Genomic DNA, 15,084 nt, shown 5'->3' on the forward strand with positions numbered 1-15,084 from the left:
TGTCGTGGGTGTGTGTGTGTGTGTCCAGACCTGGTAGTCGATGGAGATGCCGTTGGGCCAGTGGATGTTGGTGTTGGCCAGCACCACCCTCTGAGAACCATCCAGACGAGAACGCTCAATACGAGGGTACAGACCCCATTCTGTCCAGAACAGGTACCTACACACACACACACACACACACACACACACAGACGGCTATATAAACAAAAACTATGGCTGTGGAACAAGTCAAATACTCTGGGAGCTCTTGATTAAGTTTACCCAGAACAAGGATCAGTCCCAAAATCGTTAAGTCTAATCTCTAAAAAACTCCTTGAGTGTATTAAGGGATGGGTGTTAGAACTGACCCTTTCTCTGGGTGGACGGTGATGGCGCGGGGCTTGTCCAGGCCCTGGGAGATCACCACGTAGCGGAAGGAGCCGTTCAGTCTGGCCACCTCGATCACGTCGAAGCCCTGGTCCGTCCAGTAGATGTTCCCTGGGAGAGCACAGCCGACCACTCAAACATTAGCATGAATGGATGTGTGTGTGTGTTGGTGTAGAGTAGGTGTGTGTGTACAAGTTGTGAAGGTGTGTGTTTGTTGGTGTAGAGTAGGTGTGTGCGTGTGTGGTGTGGGTGTATGTGTGTGTGTAGGTGTGTGTGTGTGTATATAGTGTAGTGGGATCTGACCTGCTATCCAGTCCACAGTGATGCCCTCCACCCTGCCTATCCCATTGGTGACCACATCCTCCCTCCAGGTCTGGTCTCTCTTGGCCCTGCTGATGGTGCTCAGGCCCATGTCCACCCAGTAGATGGTGTCGTTTTCTACCGGAACACAACACACAGCCTTAACATGGACTCAACACTGCAAAGTCCTAACAACCCAACTCAGCACCTCACTAGAAAAAGACTACGAATCAAACAAAAACATTTCAACTACATGTAAATATCTCAGAATGACGTTGGTCCATGATGCCAACACTTTGTCTGGTTGTGATGCCACTCACCAGCGTGGAAGTCGATGCCCACTGCCAGCGAGGTGCCAGAGACGGGCACCAGGGCGTCAGACTTGTCGGCGGGGTCCAGGGGGATTCCTCTGATGCCCTCATGAACAGAGTAGAGCAGGAAGGAGCCCATGCCTGCACAAACACAGAGTCACACACACCGGGTCCTTATTCATGACCAGTGGTTTGAGCAGCGTGTCCATGCGTGTGTGAGAGCGTCTGTGCGTGAACAGGGCGAACTTCTCCTTGTCTGCGTGTATGTGCGCGCGAGTATGTGTGTGTGTGTGTGAGAGTGAGTGTGTCCTACCCTCGCAGGACTGCTGGCCACTCCGGAGGCTGTACCCTGCGGTGCACATGCAGGCGCGGGTGGTGGGGGTGGTGGGGAGGCACAGCTGGGAACAGTCCCCGTTGTTTTTACTGCACAGGTTGATCCCTCCTGAACACACACTCAATGTTAATAACAAGAACCACGTATGAACCGAGCCATCATCTGACAGAAAAGGGGATGTATTTACTAGAAATGCCATTAGAATACATTGGACTACATTGGACAATACAGTGAATTGAATGTTGCATTTGTAACATTATAGCAATTTTTATCAACAATTTATGGTTTGGTCATAATATGATGTTTTCTCCATACCAGTCTGAATAGTCTCGTTGTAGATCCTCATGTGCATCATGGGGGACGTGTTATTACGTAACACCTTCCAGTTTCCCCCATCACTCTTATCACAGGTTCCTATCTGGTCTGTGCCCTGGTCCGCCCACCATAACTTGTCCCCTACACACCGGGGAACAAAACCCTTGGAATTGCATATCAAATGAACTAGCCTAATATACATTATTCTGTCTATTGTAAAACTGACTGACAGTAAACCTTTCTGTATAAACTGATATTTTGTCAGTGCGCGGTATTAATATAAACCCAAGAAATAAAAAATAAGGACATAAGCATTGTCAGCTCCACCCAAAAATGAACCAATCCAGGTAGACTAGACCCAAGCCAGGCCTGTCTGCGTCCGTACCCATGATGGCCAGCGCTGTAGCCTTGGTCAGCTTGCCCTTGACCCCCTCTAGGACCTCCAGCTCAGAGCCGTCCAGCCTGCAGCGGTTGATGGTGCTGTTCCCTGAGCTGATCCAGTACAGCTGCTCGCTGTGATAGTCGATGGACAGGCCTGGGGGGGAGGGAGAGAAAGAGGGGGAGGAATGAGGGAAGGAGCTGAGTTGATCTAAACTGAGGTTGTGGGCAGATTCACACAGGCAGTGTTGGTCAGTGATGGCTATATTGTACAGTTGAATATATTGTATTGTACATATTGTAACTGGGCAATACAAACACTCAAGTTCAAGGTTGAAGTGTTACCTCATTGGATGGAGGTTTGATATACAGTCCAGTCATACAGTATACAGTCCATCTATCGGCCCTCATCAAGGGCCCATCAGGTGCGGGTGCACACTTACCCACAGGCCCCTTCTGCTTGGTGAACAACACAGTGTGGCCGCTGCCGTCCATGTTGGCCATGCTGATGTTGTCACCGTCTGTCCAGTACAGCTTCCTGGAGAACAAACAGGGGGTCAGCAAAGGTCAAATACATTCCATCTGTATACGTGCCAACGTGGTCTCCCCACAGTTAATGGATTGTGTGTGTGTGTGTGTAGGTGCACATCTAGCTCACCCCAGTATAGGGTGCAGCACGAGACAGTGGGGTTTATCCAGGCCCTGGATGACTGCGTTCTTAAAGGACCCGTCCAGTCGGGCAACGTTGATCTGCTTCTTGTTGGCATCGTAGCTGGTCCAGAACAAGTTCCTGGACACCCAGTCCACCGCCAGCCCATGAGCATTGGGAAGGTCTGACCGGCAAGCAGAGGTTAAAGGTCACTCAGAGCGTATTAGAGCATATCTGCATCAATAATCCAAATGTCTATATATGGTACATCTTCAAGAAAGACATTTGACCAAGGTTTATACTGTGGATAGAAAAAAACAAACCCCCCAAAATGTAAGTGTACTTTACATATGGCTATCCTTAAAGTGACATGCACCTTCTCATTAAGACATCCAGGTGTGACTGATGTGTTCTGCTGATGTTATCATTCAATTTGCTCAGAAGCGTCTAATGGTAAGAGATTGAACCAGAACATGTGAACTAGTCTCCCAGCCAGTCCCTACCGGCCGACACCACCGTCTCCACCCCGGTCCCGTTGATGAAGGCCCTCTTGATGGTCTGAGTTCGGACGTCCAGCCAGTAGATGCGGTGCTCCTGGGCGTCGTAGTCCACAGATGTGACGTTGTCGATGTCCGGCAGGGTGAAGGAGATGATGTAGTTGTAGTAGGGGTTGTCTATGTCCACGCCCCGGATCTCAATCTGACGGGCGTACAGCAGGAACTGACGAGACTCTGTGGTAACATGAGATTTAAACACGGGGGAAGCATTTAATTGTGACGCACCTTTCAAATTAATCCCTGGTTTATAGGGAATGTTCTAGGACAAGTCTGTCATTAGATTTGTTGTCAATTAACTCTACTGTGCGTCTCAACTTCCAGATTTACATATGAACTACTTCTTCTAGCGAATGAGAGGAACCGCAGGCACAAGTTCATGCACTGTGATCATTTCCTGTTTGAGACGGTATTACTGTGACCTAACCACATTACAAAACTCATTAGTGACTGGACTTTTCCATGGCTTTAAATATAGCAGAATGATGACTGAAGTCATCTCCCAGATGGTGAGCCTCTCCACACAACTGTCTCCCTCACCCCGCCTCGTTACAGACTGGCCTGATTGGCCGGCGATATCTGACCCAGATGTGAGAAGGACCTGTGTGTGTGTATGTCTGTGTGTGTGTCCAACATCAGTGTTAAAGCAGGCTGCACCTGGGGCTCTCTCCAAATCACCCTCACATCCACACTGCAGGGACGGACTCGGAGCAGAATACTAAACTCATTTACACGCGCGCGCAAGCTTGCAGAGACACGCACGCACACACACTTTAAGCTCCTACTCTAAACCGTCCCCCATCTTGCTAATGAAATCCCACTACAACAGATGAGGGCTTTAGCACACATCGCTAGTGACAATCTATGATACGGCAATGAAACAGAAATCTAATTAAAGCCGTCTGTGGAACCCAAACAGAGGCAGGGTAATAAGATCTCCCTCATAGAAGACGACAGGCTTGGCAGCTGATGCCACTCAGGGGAGAGACACCGTCAAGACACGGCAGCACTGGACCGGAATCACAACACACTCTGAGAATTCTAACACACTCTGAGAATTCTAACACACTCTGAGAATTCTAACACACTCTGAGAATTCTAACACACTCTGAGAATTCTAACACACTCTGGGAATTCTAACACACTCTGGGAATTCTAACACACTCTGAGAATTCTAACTTTCCTTCCTCCACCATCAATACACCCTCAGTAACACAAAAGAAGGTGGGTGTGTATGTATGTATGAGTGAGTGCATGTCTGTGAGCTCATGCCTGTACCTTTGCAGGTGCGCTTGTCAGGCTGCAGCTTCATGAGGTGGGGGCAGGCGCAGGAGTACGTCTGGTTGTAGTTGATCAGACACAGGTGGGAGCAGGGGCTCCTGCCCTCACTGACGTCACAGGGATTAGGAGCTGAGAGAGAGAGAGAGAGAGACAGAGAGAGAGAGAGAGAGAGAGAGAGAGAGAGAGAGAGAGAGAGAGAGAGAGAGAGAGAGAGAGAGAGAGAGAGGGGTTATTAAAGAGATAAGCAAAAAAAGGTGAAACAGCAGGGCAAATGTCCCAATTTATAAACATATTGAATAACCATATTGAATTTAACAATTGACTAACATGAATGTAACAAATGTGCTCGCTAAAACGTGACCTGTTCACACGTTATGGTCACATCTACAAACAAAACATGTGATTGAAAACCACACTAGTCTCAGTTCCCTTCTGTCAGTCGTGTATGAAGCCTTTCACCCAGTGATAAAGACTTTCGAGCAGCCATGGAAACTAAACGGGAGTGTTCCCCTGGAGATTTATCAAGCAGCTCCTCCATCACGGAGGGAGAGAGGGATGAAGAAAAATAAAGAGCTTGTCAATCCCTAGCTTGTCTGTCAGTGTCAGAGCGACTGGGGGAAGCTGACAATATACAGAGCACACACACACGTGCACACACACGCACACACACACACGGCTGAACAGTCAGAATGACACCGTCAGGAGATCAAACGACAAACCGCGAACGCGAGCGACAAGGCACACGCCGCCTCGCCCGTCATCCCTCAAGCTGTTCGTCCCCTGCCCCCGTGACGGGCCTTAAACCGACGTGACACACATCCGAGCCACCGCTAAAAGGTTCCGCCGTCAAAATAAAGCCGTGGCCTTTTTTGAACGAGAGTATGTGACTGCGGAAAGTGTCAAAACCACTGGCTCGTTACGGCGGGAGGAGGCGGGGCTAAAGGTCAGCTGTCTGTGGGGGTGTGAGCAGTGGAGCCCTCAGATGTATACTGAGCCCTTCGCCCCCGCTGGCCTTTCACGTCAAAGAGCTCTGCGCAGTCACAGGAGAGTGTGATGTTGGTGTCCACTTGCTTTTATGTGGGTCTGCGTAATGTATGCGCGCATATCGTGTGTGTGCGTGTGTGTGTCTGAGCGAGTGTGAGTATGTTTGGGAGTCTATGTGGGTCTCTGTGTGCGTGCGTGTGTGTGTGTGTGAGAGAGACAGACACCTACCCTGAGGCTGTCTAGAGGGGTGGTACACCTGCAGGTCGAAGGGCTGTGTGTTGGTGCGTTGGACCACAGTGACGTTGTGTCCGGTCCACTTGTTGGCCTTGGCCAGGGTGTTGGTGCGCCAGTCGGTCCAGTACACCTCTCCTCCGTACATGGTGACGGCGAAGGGGTGGGACAGATACTCATGACCCCGCAGTATCTCGATCAGCCCCGAGCCGTCGTACAGCGCTGAGTAGATGGCGTCAGACCTGGACGGAGAGAAGGAGCGCGAGTTGAGGTGCGTGCGTGTTTATATGTAAGCGTGTGCAAACGAGAGGGAATGTTTAGTGAGTGCGCGCGTGCGTGCAAATGCGAGAGAGAATATTTAGTGGATATGTGTACGTCTGTCAGAAAAAAAACTGTTCAGTGTGTGTGTGTGTCCGTGTGTGTGTCCTGTGACGAGTCAGCGGGGCCTGTTACCTGGCGTCGATCCACACGATGCGTCTCTCCATGTAGTCCACAGTCAGGCCGTTGGGCCAGCCCCCGCTGCCCGTCTCCTTGTGGACCGTCCTCCTGCCCTCCCCGCTCATGGAGGCTGCCTCGATCCTGGGCAGGCTGGCGTCCCAGTCCGTCCAGAACAGAATACTGCGGGGGGGGGGGGGGGGGGGGGGGGAGGGGGGGGGAGAGAGAGAGAGAGAGAAAGAGAGAGACACACAAAGAGATTTAAAGGAGTATATTCCTGGCACACCTAGCTCCCATCTCTACTGTGGTAAAAACAAATAAACCAAATGGCACAGAATCCTTCAACCACAGAGCCAGCGATCAAGACCCACCGTACACACACCGCCCCCACCACCACAGACACACACACACACACACACACACACACACCACGTACCCGTCGCGGGGGTCCAGGGCGATGGCGCGGGGGTGCTCCACCTCCCCAGCCAGCAGGGTGGTCCGCATGGTGCCGTCCAGCTTGGCCACCTCGATCTGGTCCAGGTTGCTCTCCACCCAGTAGATGTTCCCTGCGATCCAGTCCACCGCCAGGCCCTCGGGGGTGGCCAGCCCGTACTGGATCACCACCTCAAAACTGGTCAGGGCTGCCGGCCACGGGGTGGGGGAGAGACAGAGAGGGGGGGGGGGTGGTGGAGAGAGAAAGAGAGAGAGTGAGGGGGGGTGGAGAGAAAGAGAGAGTGAGGGGGGGTGGAGAGAAAGAGAGAGAGAAGGGGGTACTCAGTTATGGGGGGTCGTTGACGTGATACACATTCTGACCAACCTTTACATAACGTGAAGAATGAAGAAGAAAATGCTTCGTTATTTACAATGAGAAACTCAAGACAGATGATGCCGACAAGGGAAAACTTCCAGTAAAAGCCTGAAGAAAGCCTGACCGGTTAAGTGAACAGTTGACACAATGTGCTATGTGAAAACTGATCAGTATGACCGTAGTCTCAGGTTTCCGTGCAGCCTAACCACTGGCAAATACACAACTGTTTGGCATTCCTGCTCCGTGTAATCAGTCAGAGAATGGCACAAACAGTTCTTCAGTGTGGTTTCCAACAACAATAACCTTACCCCCCACACACGCACAATTCCCGTCTTCCAAAAGCCATAAACCGAGCCAGCAACTCCCTTTCAATTTCTCTGCGTGCGGTTCATTTGTTCCCATGTTCCCCCAAGCTTTTCTCAGAAACCACTGGCTCTAGCAACAGAAGTGTGAAAACCGAGTGAGAACAGGTTCCTCTCAGGCCGAGAGACTTCCTCTCCCCCCCCCCCCCCCCCCCCCCCCCCCGCGATCCTTCACAAGGCCGCTCCAGTGCCCTCGTTAGGAGGATGGACGCTTCTCTTCACAGCTCTGCTTATTGTCGTGCTGGAGCCAAACCTGCCTTTCCTGTAGAGGGGCGTTTTCTGCCTGGAGTTGGCAGTACACTGAAACTCTTTATTCAACAGCTGCGAAGGCGCTGCAAAATAGAAGCCCTCCATAAAGAAGCAAAGGGAGCTGATGTATGTGAGTCAGACACAACGGGCTCTGAGGAGGGCTGTTGTTTTTCTGTGTTGCTGGGAACACAAACACTAAACCTCTGAGCCCCCCCCCCCCACACACACACCACCTCCTCCTCCTCTTCATCCTACTCTTTACGGAAAAAATGGCCATGTTGGCTGCTGCAGTCACGCAAGGCGAGCGACCGAGACAAATGGGAAGAGACAAAGCCTTCCGTGTGCCCCTGAACCACCGTGGCGCTAGCCTGGGAACAGCCTTGATTGGTGGAGAGACCTGGAGTTTGGGATCAGCCAAGGCCAACCGTGACCAAGGAGATTGGGGCTTGGAACACAAACAGGCACCCTGGACTGGACCAGACCAGCCAAGGTAAGTAACACAACTTTTGTTTGAGGAAAGGGCAGTGCATTAGCTCAGAACAAGTGATTTGGAAGCAGATTTTGCTGATGGGAGAAATAGGCTCCTTTTTTGAAGAAATCTTTAAATGTAATAGGCAGCAGGGTTTCATGTTCATTTCAGATGATTTCTAACAGGCCGGAAACACAAAAAGTGTTAATCTATAAAAACATATTTGTAAACATTACAGAGTAATCACCTCCCCCTGCCTTCAAAAGATATGGTTCCAGTGTCATCATGACCTGGACATGATAACAAGAAACAAAAGCTAGATTCTCACACAAGTAATCAGTCCTTGACACTAAATCTCTCGATGTGAAAACTGCCCTTGGTATAACCATGCTCCTCAGAGGCCTCGAATACAAATAAATTTTTCTAAATAATTAAAGGTATTCACTCTACATGTGTAAAATAATTTCTACAAGAAGAAGTGTCTAAAACAGCAGGTAACATCATCTAGCGTCCAGCCACTAAACTCTAGCTGCTGTCTCACCTCCGTTCTCGGACAGCTTCCCGCGGTAGATCTTGTCCTCCACCACGTCGGTCCAGTACAGGGTGCTCTGGCTGAGGTGGAAGTCCAGGGCGATGGTGTTCCTCAGGGCGGGCACCAGGACGCTGAACTCCCCCTTGTGGAGATCGATACGGCGGATCTCGTGGCGGTTGGAGAAGATGATGAAGGGCTTGAACGGATCTGAGAGCGAGAGAGAAGGTTGGACGTCAACAATAATACTCCCCGTTTCTGGTCAATTAAATAGAACTATGTTCCTATGTTGGTCAATCCACGCTCCTCCAACAAACCCACACGCCCTCATATGTGCATGTTCCCTGACCCCCCTTGCTCTGCTCCATGCCTCAGTCCTCACCAGCGCTCTTGCAGCTCTCCATGTCGGGCTCCAGCTCCCAGCCCTCGTAGCAGGAGCACTTGACCGAGGCCTTGTCCTGCTCGCAGCGCTGGCTGCACTTCAGGTGCTTGGCACAGAAGCTCTGGATCTGGCAGGTCTTGTTGTCTCGGCCCAGCTCCATGCCCAGGGGGCAGGAGCACATGAAGCCCTCCCCGGGGATGATGCTGCAGTTGTGGCTGCAGCCGCCGTTGTCCAGAGCACACAGGTCTGGAGGAGGAGGGAGGCGGAGGGGAGAGAGAAGGGAGAGGAGAATTAGCGAGGGAGCCGGGGGGGGTCAGGCATTGTCGTTCCGATGAAATGCGAGCGTGAGGACGCGTGTCGTCGCGTCGCAGGAGGGACTTGTACCGCAGAGCTTCTCGTCGGACCCGTCGGGACAGTCGTCTGTGCCGTCGCACAGCTTCTCGGGGGGCAGGCAGACGGAGCCGTTGGTGGCACACACGTGGTGGGAGAGCTTGCACGCCTGCGCCTCACAGTCGTCCTCGTCGGAGTTGTCCTCGCAGTCGCTGTCCCCGTCACACACCCAGGCCTTGCTGATGCAGCGGGCTGGGGACACAAGCAGGACAACGGGGGCTGGATGACACAACCTTCAAAAGGCACCAGCTTCCCCTCGAGACGCGAGTTGACTCCGTCATTTCTAATGAGCAGACACTTCCTTCCAAAGCAACACAGTAACACCGTCAAAGAACGGTGTTCCAGGCCGATTAAACGTTTCTATTAGAGGTGCTCCACTCCCACCGGGGATGTGAACAAACAAGCTAAAGTACTGGACATCATCGCTGCATGTTCATTCTTATGGAATCCCTGTTGCCAGGGACCCCTGCTGTGGGCCCTGACCGGACCCCTCCTCCCTCACCAGAGTCCTTGCAGCTGAACTTGACGGCGGGGTCACACGTGTGAGTGACGCCTTCGCAGTTGCCCTCGTCGCTCAGGTCCATGCAGTCGGTGTTGCCGTCGCAGCGCCACCGCATGGGGATGCACAGTCCATCCATCCGACACTGGAACTCATCCACGTGACAACCACCAGGAGGACGAGTGGCTGGTGAGAGAGAGAGGAAGGGAGAGAGAGAGAGAGAGAGAGAGAGAGAGAGAGAGAGAGAGAGAGAGAGAGAGAGAGAGAGAGAGAGAGAGAGAGAGAGAGGGAGAGGGAGAGAGGGAGAGAGGGAGAGAGGGAGAGAGAGAGAGAGATTAGCAAACAGACAGAGTGAAAGCACACTGAGATTATTATTATCCACTAACATAAAGTGAAGAAAAAGGGGGAAAAGTATTTGTTCAATTGCAGAGACTGGAGGAGGGGGGGGGGGGGGCATTGTGAGCACATCTTACATAACACAGCCTTGACTAGTCAACCACCGACACAAAGGAACCAGGGTCAATAGGTCAACTCACTCACATAAGCTGGACCGAAACAGACAGGGTTAATATGTGGGTCATTGAACAATACCAGCAGTAGATTAAGGGCATCATTTAGAAAGTTGCATTAAGCCACAAAGACAGTAATCCCTAGATGTTTCAGATGGGGAAGGTGATACTTGTAGGTTAAGTCAAGCATATTAGCTTTCCAAACACGCTAATGAAGCCCAGACAGAAGGCCCAACACAGTCATTATCTCCTACTGGGCACAGATATCTAATTAGGCCACTGCTGAGACTACAGGAGGAGGCCTTGAGAGGAGATCTCAAAACACCAGAATACAAACACACTTTCTTGCATGGCTGATAGCAACTTTGTTCAAACCAAAACAAGAGAGACAGACAGAGAGAAAGAGAGAGAGACAGAGAGAGAGAGAGAGAGACAGAGAGAGAGAGAGAGAGAGAGAGGGGGGGGGGGGGGGGGGGCAGAGAGTGAGACAGGAAACGCAGAGCGCTTAGTGGTTCCCCATGGGGCCAACACAAACAGAGCCTAACTCAGCCATTACCTCTCTCTCCCTGTTTCTCTCTGTCTCTCTCACACACACACACACACATACATCCCAACTCCGCTCCCCACCTCCAGCACAAACCAAGGGAAAAGGGTGACCTCTTACCCTAGCATGGCTAAAATGCTAACAAAACCTCTACATGGAGACACCACAAGAGCATCCACGTGGATTTACGACCTTTATCTGCCTGACCCGAAGGGTCCTGGATCACTTAGCATGAAATAAATGTCAGATCACTTCAAGTTATCATCGCTAAAAAGCCCCTGGGCCCTGAAGGCGGGCTTGAGGGGAGAAGAAGAGGAACACGTCTACACTGCGCTCCCCACCAGCTGACAGAAGAGCCTCATTGTTGGGACGCAGCTTGGCTTTCCAATCCAGCCAAAGGCTCAGCTGACCACAGAACATAAACACGTCCCGAGTCCAGCGAGACGGAGGGTCTGTTTAAAACGAGAGCCGACACGTGCCCGGACGCGCAGGCGTGGGAGCGTGTGTGTGTGTGATGGATCACCGTCATCCTCGCTGAAACAACCACTCTAGTCTTCCAAACGGTGACACACACATACACACGGCTGAAACTGGATCCACACGCACAGACACACTCTGGAGTGCGTTGATAGTACTGTCTCCGGCTCGGGTGAAGCAATGTGCTGGTCTACAAGAAACTAAGTGGACTTGATTAATATGGATAGAGGGCTGAGATTCCTAGCCAATACTTCTGTAACCCCACTGCCATCTTATGAAGATGGTAGTAAGCAGGGAGGTGGTTTCCACCAGGTCCGGTAAGCCGATGGGTCAGATGGCTGAGAGGTTAGAGAATCGGGCTATTAATCAGAAGGTTGCCGGTTCGATATCCGGCCATGCGTAATGAAGTTGTGTCCTTGGGCTAGACACTTCACCCTACTTGACTCGGGGAATGTAACTGTACTTATTGTAAGTCTCTCTGGATAAGAGTGTCTGCTAAATGACTAAATGTAAATGTCATGTAATGTAAGCCACACGTCAGAAGGACAGGTACTCCAGAGAGCCAGGAGCAGTACTTCAGGAGCAGTACTTCCGGGTCAGTCAGACCCAACGAGGCAGGTCTGTCCCGGGGTCCAGTAGGCCCGGTGCTCACCCTGGTTGGTGCAGTTGGCGTGGGTCTCGTCACTGTAGTCTCCACAGTCGTTCTCCCCGTCGCAGGTCCAGTACTCTGGGATGCAGCGCCCGCTGTTACACTTGAACTGCACGCTGGAGCAGGAGTGGCTGCAGCCCGCCTCGTCACTGTTGTCCCCGCAGTCGTTGTCTGGAACACACGCAGGAAACACTGAGGGCATGGGCTAACTGAGGTACAGCTAGATATACTGTGTGTTTATATCTATATATATCTATATATATATTGTTTGTTTGTTATATATCAAAACCCATATATTAAACACAGCAGTTTAAAGTGCTAAGCTGACACCCTCAGAGGGCTGTCTCTGTGGATTCTCACCGTTGTCACAGCGCCAGTTGACGTTGATGCAGCGACCGTTGGCGCAGGTGAACTGGGTGAGGGGGAAGCACTTGGGGTAGGCTGGGGAACGCAGCACAGACACAACATGAACGTTCCACCGCAACAAAAGACGACGAGCAAACCTCCACTGGTGGTTTCAACCACTAACTGCCATGGAGTCGAGTTTCAACCCTGCTATCATCTGGCACAATCATTTAGCGGATGCTTTTATTTGAAGCGACAGATAGCCCAGGGTGGATTTGAACCTGCGATCAAATACTCTAACCACCGAGCTAAACCCACCCGTTCTATCAAACAAAGCTCTATCCAAGCAGGAATGTGAGCAGTCAGAAGGTGTGTGGCGGAGAGAGAGGACCTACCACAGGAGGCGGGCTCGTCCGAGCGGTCCCCACAGTCGTCGTCCAGATCACAGGTCCAGGAGATGGGGATGCAGCGCCCACTGGCACACGGGTACTGGTTAGGCGGGCACGTCCGGGCTGGGGAGAGGGTTAGGGTGGCACGGTTAGAAGGATTTGGAGTAAACCTCTAAATGTGTGTGTAAGTGTGGATGTGAGCATGGGTGTGTACGTGCGGGTGTGTGAGTGGGGGGTATGAGTGTGCGTGTCTGTGTGTGTGTGTGTACCTGAGCAGGTAGTGTTGGACTCGTCCTCGCCGTTGCCACAGTCGTTATCTCCGTCACACAGCCAGCGCACCGGGATACAGCGGTTGTTCTGGCACTTGAACCTGTCAGCCGGGCACATGTGCTGGTCTGCAGGGAGGGAGGGACAGGGAGAGAGAGAGAGAGAGAGAGAGAGAGGGGGGGGGGATGAGGGAGAGAGGCTGTGTTAGATCCTGAGCGGACCCCCTTCAAATCTACAGAAGGCACCATCGAGATAACCCGTTTGTTTGGTGCTACGCATCTAACTACCAGACAGATAGCTTGACATCTAAACACTACATGACACACAGCGAAGAGCACAGGCGTCTAAACAACCGTCTTCCTGATTATCTTCTGGTCTTTCTCTTCTAACAAAGTCTGGATGGAGATAAGGGCACATCAAATTCAAGGAAAAAGAAGATTGGGAGTAGGGCTTAATCAGTCATTGATGCTGATACTTTGAAGACCTTGTAAAGTCCTTGAAGGTGTGTGTGTGTGTGTCTCTGCTGGAACAGGCCTGGCACTCACGGCAGAGTTCAGGCGCCTCGTCACTCTTGTCCAGACAGTCGTTGTCACCGTCACACTTCCAGCGTTCCTGGATGCAGCGGTTGTTCTTGCAGGCAAACTCACCCGCCTGGCACTGGGGGGGAGGGAAGTAGGTCGGGTTGGCTGGGGGGGGGGGGGGGACAAGAGACAGGGAGAGTTGAAGGTAGAATAGAGGGAGGGAGATCAAGAAAAAGGGAGAAACTCTGTAGAAACAGCTCTTCTCCTCAGCTGGGTATTGTGGACACTAGTTTAGGGGGAAGTCGACACGCTGTTCTAGAACCTTGCGGCGAGGACAGTCACATGGTCCTGTTCCTAGTGGAGGGTTAGGCTGGTTACCTTTGCAGGTGACGTTGTCAGCATCCAGGACCTGGTCGTCGGCACAGCCACAGGAGCGGCCGTCTGGGATGGCCAAACACAGGCTGCTGCAGCCGCCGTTGTTGACCCTGCACGCGTTGGTGCCTGTCCCCCCACACACACACACAAATACACACATACATTATACACCCACAGTGTTAGAATTCCAGAGGGGGTGTAAACGAAAGATAAAAGGAGAAGGGGGGGAAGGGAGAGAGGAAACAGAGCCTGCCTTGCTGCTGCTGGGCGTCGTACACGCGGATCTCAAAGATGGGCGGCCTCTCGTTGCGGAGCAGGGTGACGTTCATGGTGTTGGTGTCCAGCTTGTAGATGCCGCCGCTGCGGTACTCGCTCCAAAACAGGAAGTGTTTGTAGTGGCACAGACCGAAGGTGTGGCTGAGCTCGGGCCCATCGTACAGCAACTGGCCAATCAGCGGATAGAGAACACATTACCACATGACCAATAAGATTCCCTTCATCATCCCCCCCCCCCCCCCCCCCCCCACACCCCCACCTCCACGCCCCCTCAGCCCAGGACCTCACCTTGCGTTCGGTGGTGTTGAGGTAGATCATCTCGATGCGGTCGTAGTAGGCGTCCACCCAGTACAGCAGGCCCTGGGGGATGTCCAGGCTCAGGCCGTTGGGCCACAGCACCGTCTTACTGGTCAGGAGGACCTGGTGGTGCGAGCCGTCCATCCACGCCTTCTTGATCTTCCCTCGGTTGCTCTCCGAGGGCTCCTCCTCCCAGTCTGTCCAGTACATCCACCTGGGGTGGGGTGTGGGGGGGGGGCAGGAGGAGGAGGAGGGGCCAGTGAGTACGCTCTGGTTATAGTTCCACCACCCCATGCCCCCGTTCTGTAGGTGCTATATAACTAACTCTCTAGGCCTCAGTCTATGTGATTACAGCCTGGGCTTGTTAAGGATGTTTAGGTAGATTGTGTACTACATAGGCAGGTGCCTGGGTTTGATTCCAGGTGGCTGAATGGAATGCAGCCCAGGGCATTTCCCTCATATCCCCCCTTGCCCTGCTTTCTTCTCTCTCCGATTGTCTCTATCAAATGAATAAAAGATCAAAACAGATCCAAAATAAAATAGGAAACAAAACAAACATTCTATTTCAAAGTCCTACGACCTGAACCCACCACCGCCCCCCCCCCCCCC

The 15,084-nt window shown here is 52.1% G+C and overlaps 1 protein-coding gene across 1 annotated transcript in view; it reads right to left on the reverse strand.

Moving 5' to 3' along the window:
• lrp1ab (low density lipoprotein receptor-related protein 1Ab) overlaps positions 1-15,084 on the reverse strand; it is an 82,303-nt gene that overhangs the window by 29,222 nt on the left and 37,997 nt on the right. The window contains exons 13-38 of the mRNA XM_067239669.1: positions 14,467-14,689; positions 14,156-14,345; positions 13,906-14,028; positions 13,552-13,692; positions 13,009-13,134; positions 12,746-12,862; positions 12,366-12,446; positions 12,009-12,176; positions 9,830-10,012; positions 9,322-9,519; positions 8,938-9,183; positions 8,568-8,765; positions 6,575-6,779; positions 6,157-6,321; positions 5,701-5,945; positions 4,486-4,617; positions 3,157-3,384; positions 2,663-2,837; positions 2,448-2,542; positions 2,012-2,161; positions 1,627-1,767; positions 1,291-1,419; positions 987-1,118; positions 670-804; positions 348-477; positions 31-157 (exon numbers count right to left, since the gene is read on the reverse strand). Coding sequence (XP_067095770.1) covers positions 31-157; positions 348-477; positions 670-804; positions 987-1,118; positions 1,291-1,419; positions 1,627-1,767; positions 2,012-2,161; positions 2,448-2,542; positions 2,663-2,837; positions 3,157-3,384; positions 4,486-4,617; positions 5,701-5,945; positions 6,157-6,321; positions 6,575-6,779; positions 8,568-8,765; positions 8,938-9,183; positions 9,322-9,519; positions 9,830-10,012; positions 12,009-12,176; positions 12,366-12,446; positions 12,746-12,862; positions 13,009-13,134; positions 13,552-13,692; positions 13,906-14,028; positions 14,156-14,345; positions 14,467-14,689 — 4,183 coding nt within the window. The remainder of the gene's footprint in view (positions 1-30; positions 158-347; positions 478-669; positions 805-986; positions 1,119-1,290; positions 1,420-1,626; positions 1,768-2,011; positions 2,162-2,447; positions 2,543-2,662; positions 2,838-3,156; positions 3,385-4,485; positions 4,618-5,700; positions 5,946-6,156; positions 6,322-6,574; positions 6,780-8,567; positions 8,766-8,937; positions 9,184-9,321; positions 9,520-9,829; positions 10,013-12,008; positions 12,177-12,365; positions 12,447-12,745; positions 12,863-13,008; positions 13,135-13,551; positions 13,693-13,905; positions 14,029-14,155; positions 14,346-14,466; positions 14,690-15,084) is intronic.

The sequence above is a fragment of the Osmerus mordax genome, chromosome 7 (assembly GCF_038355195.1).
Source record: "Osmerus mordax isolate fOsmMor3 chromosome 7, fOsmMor3.pri, whole genome shotgun sequence".
In the NCBI taxonomy this organism is placed as follows: Eukaryota; Metazoa; Chordata; class Actinopteri; order Osmeriformes; family Osmeridae; genus Osmerus; species Osmerus mordax.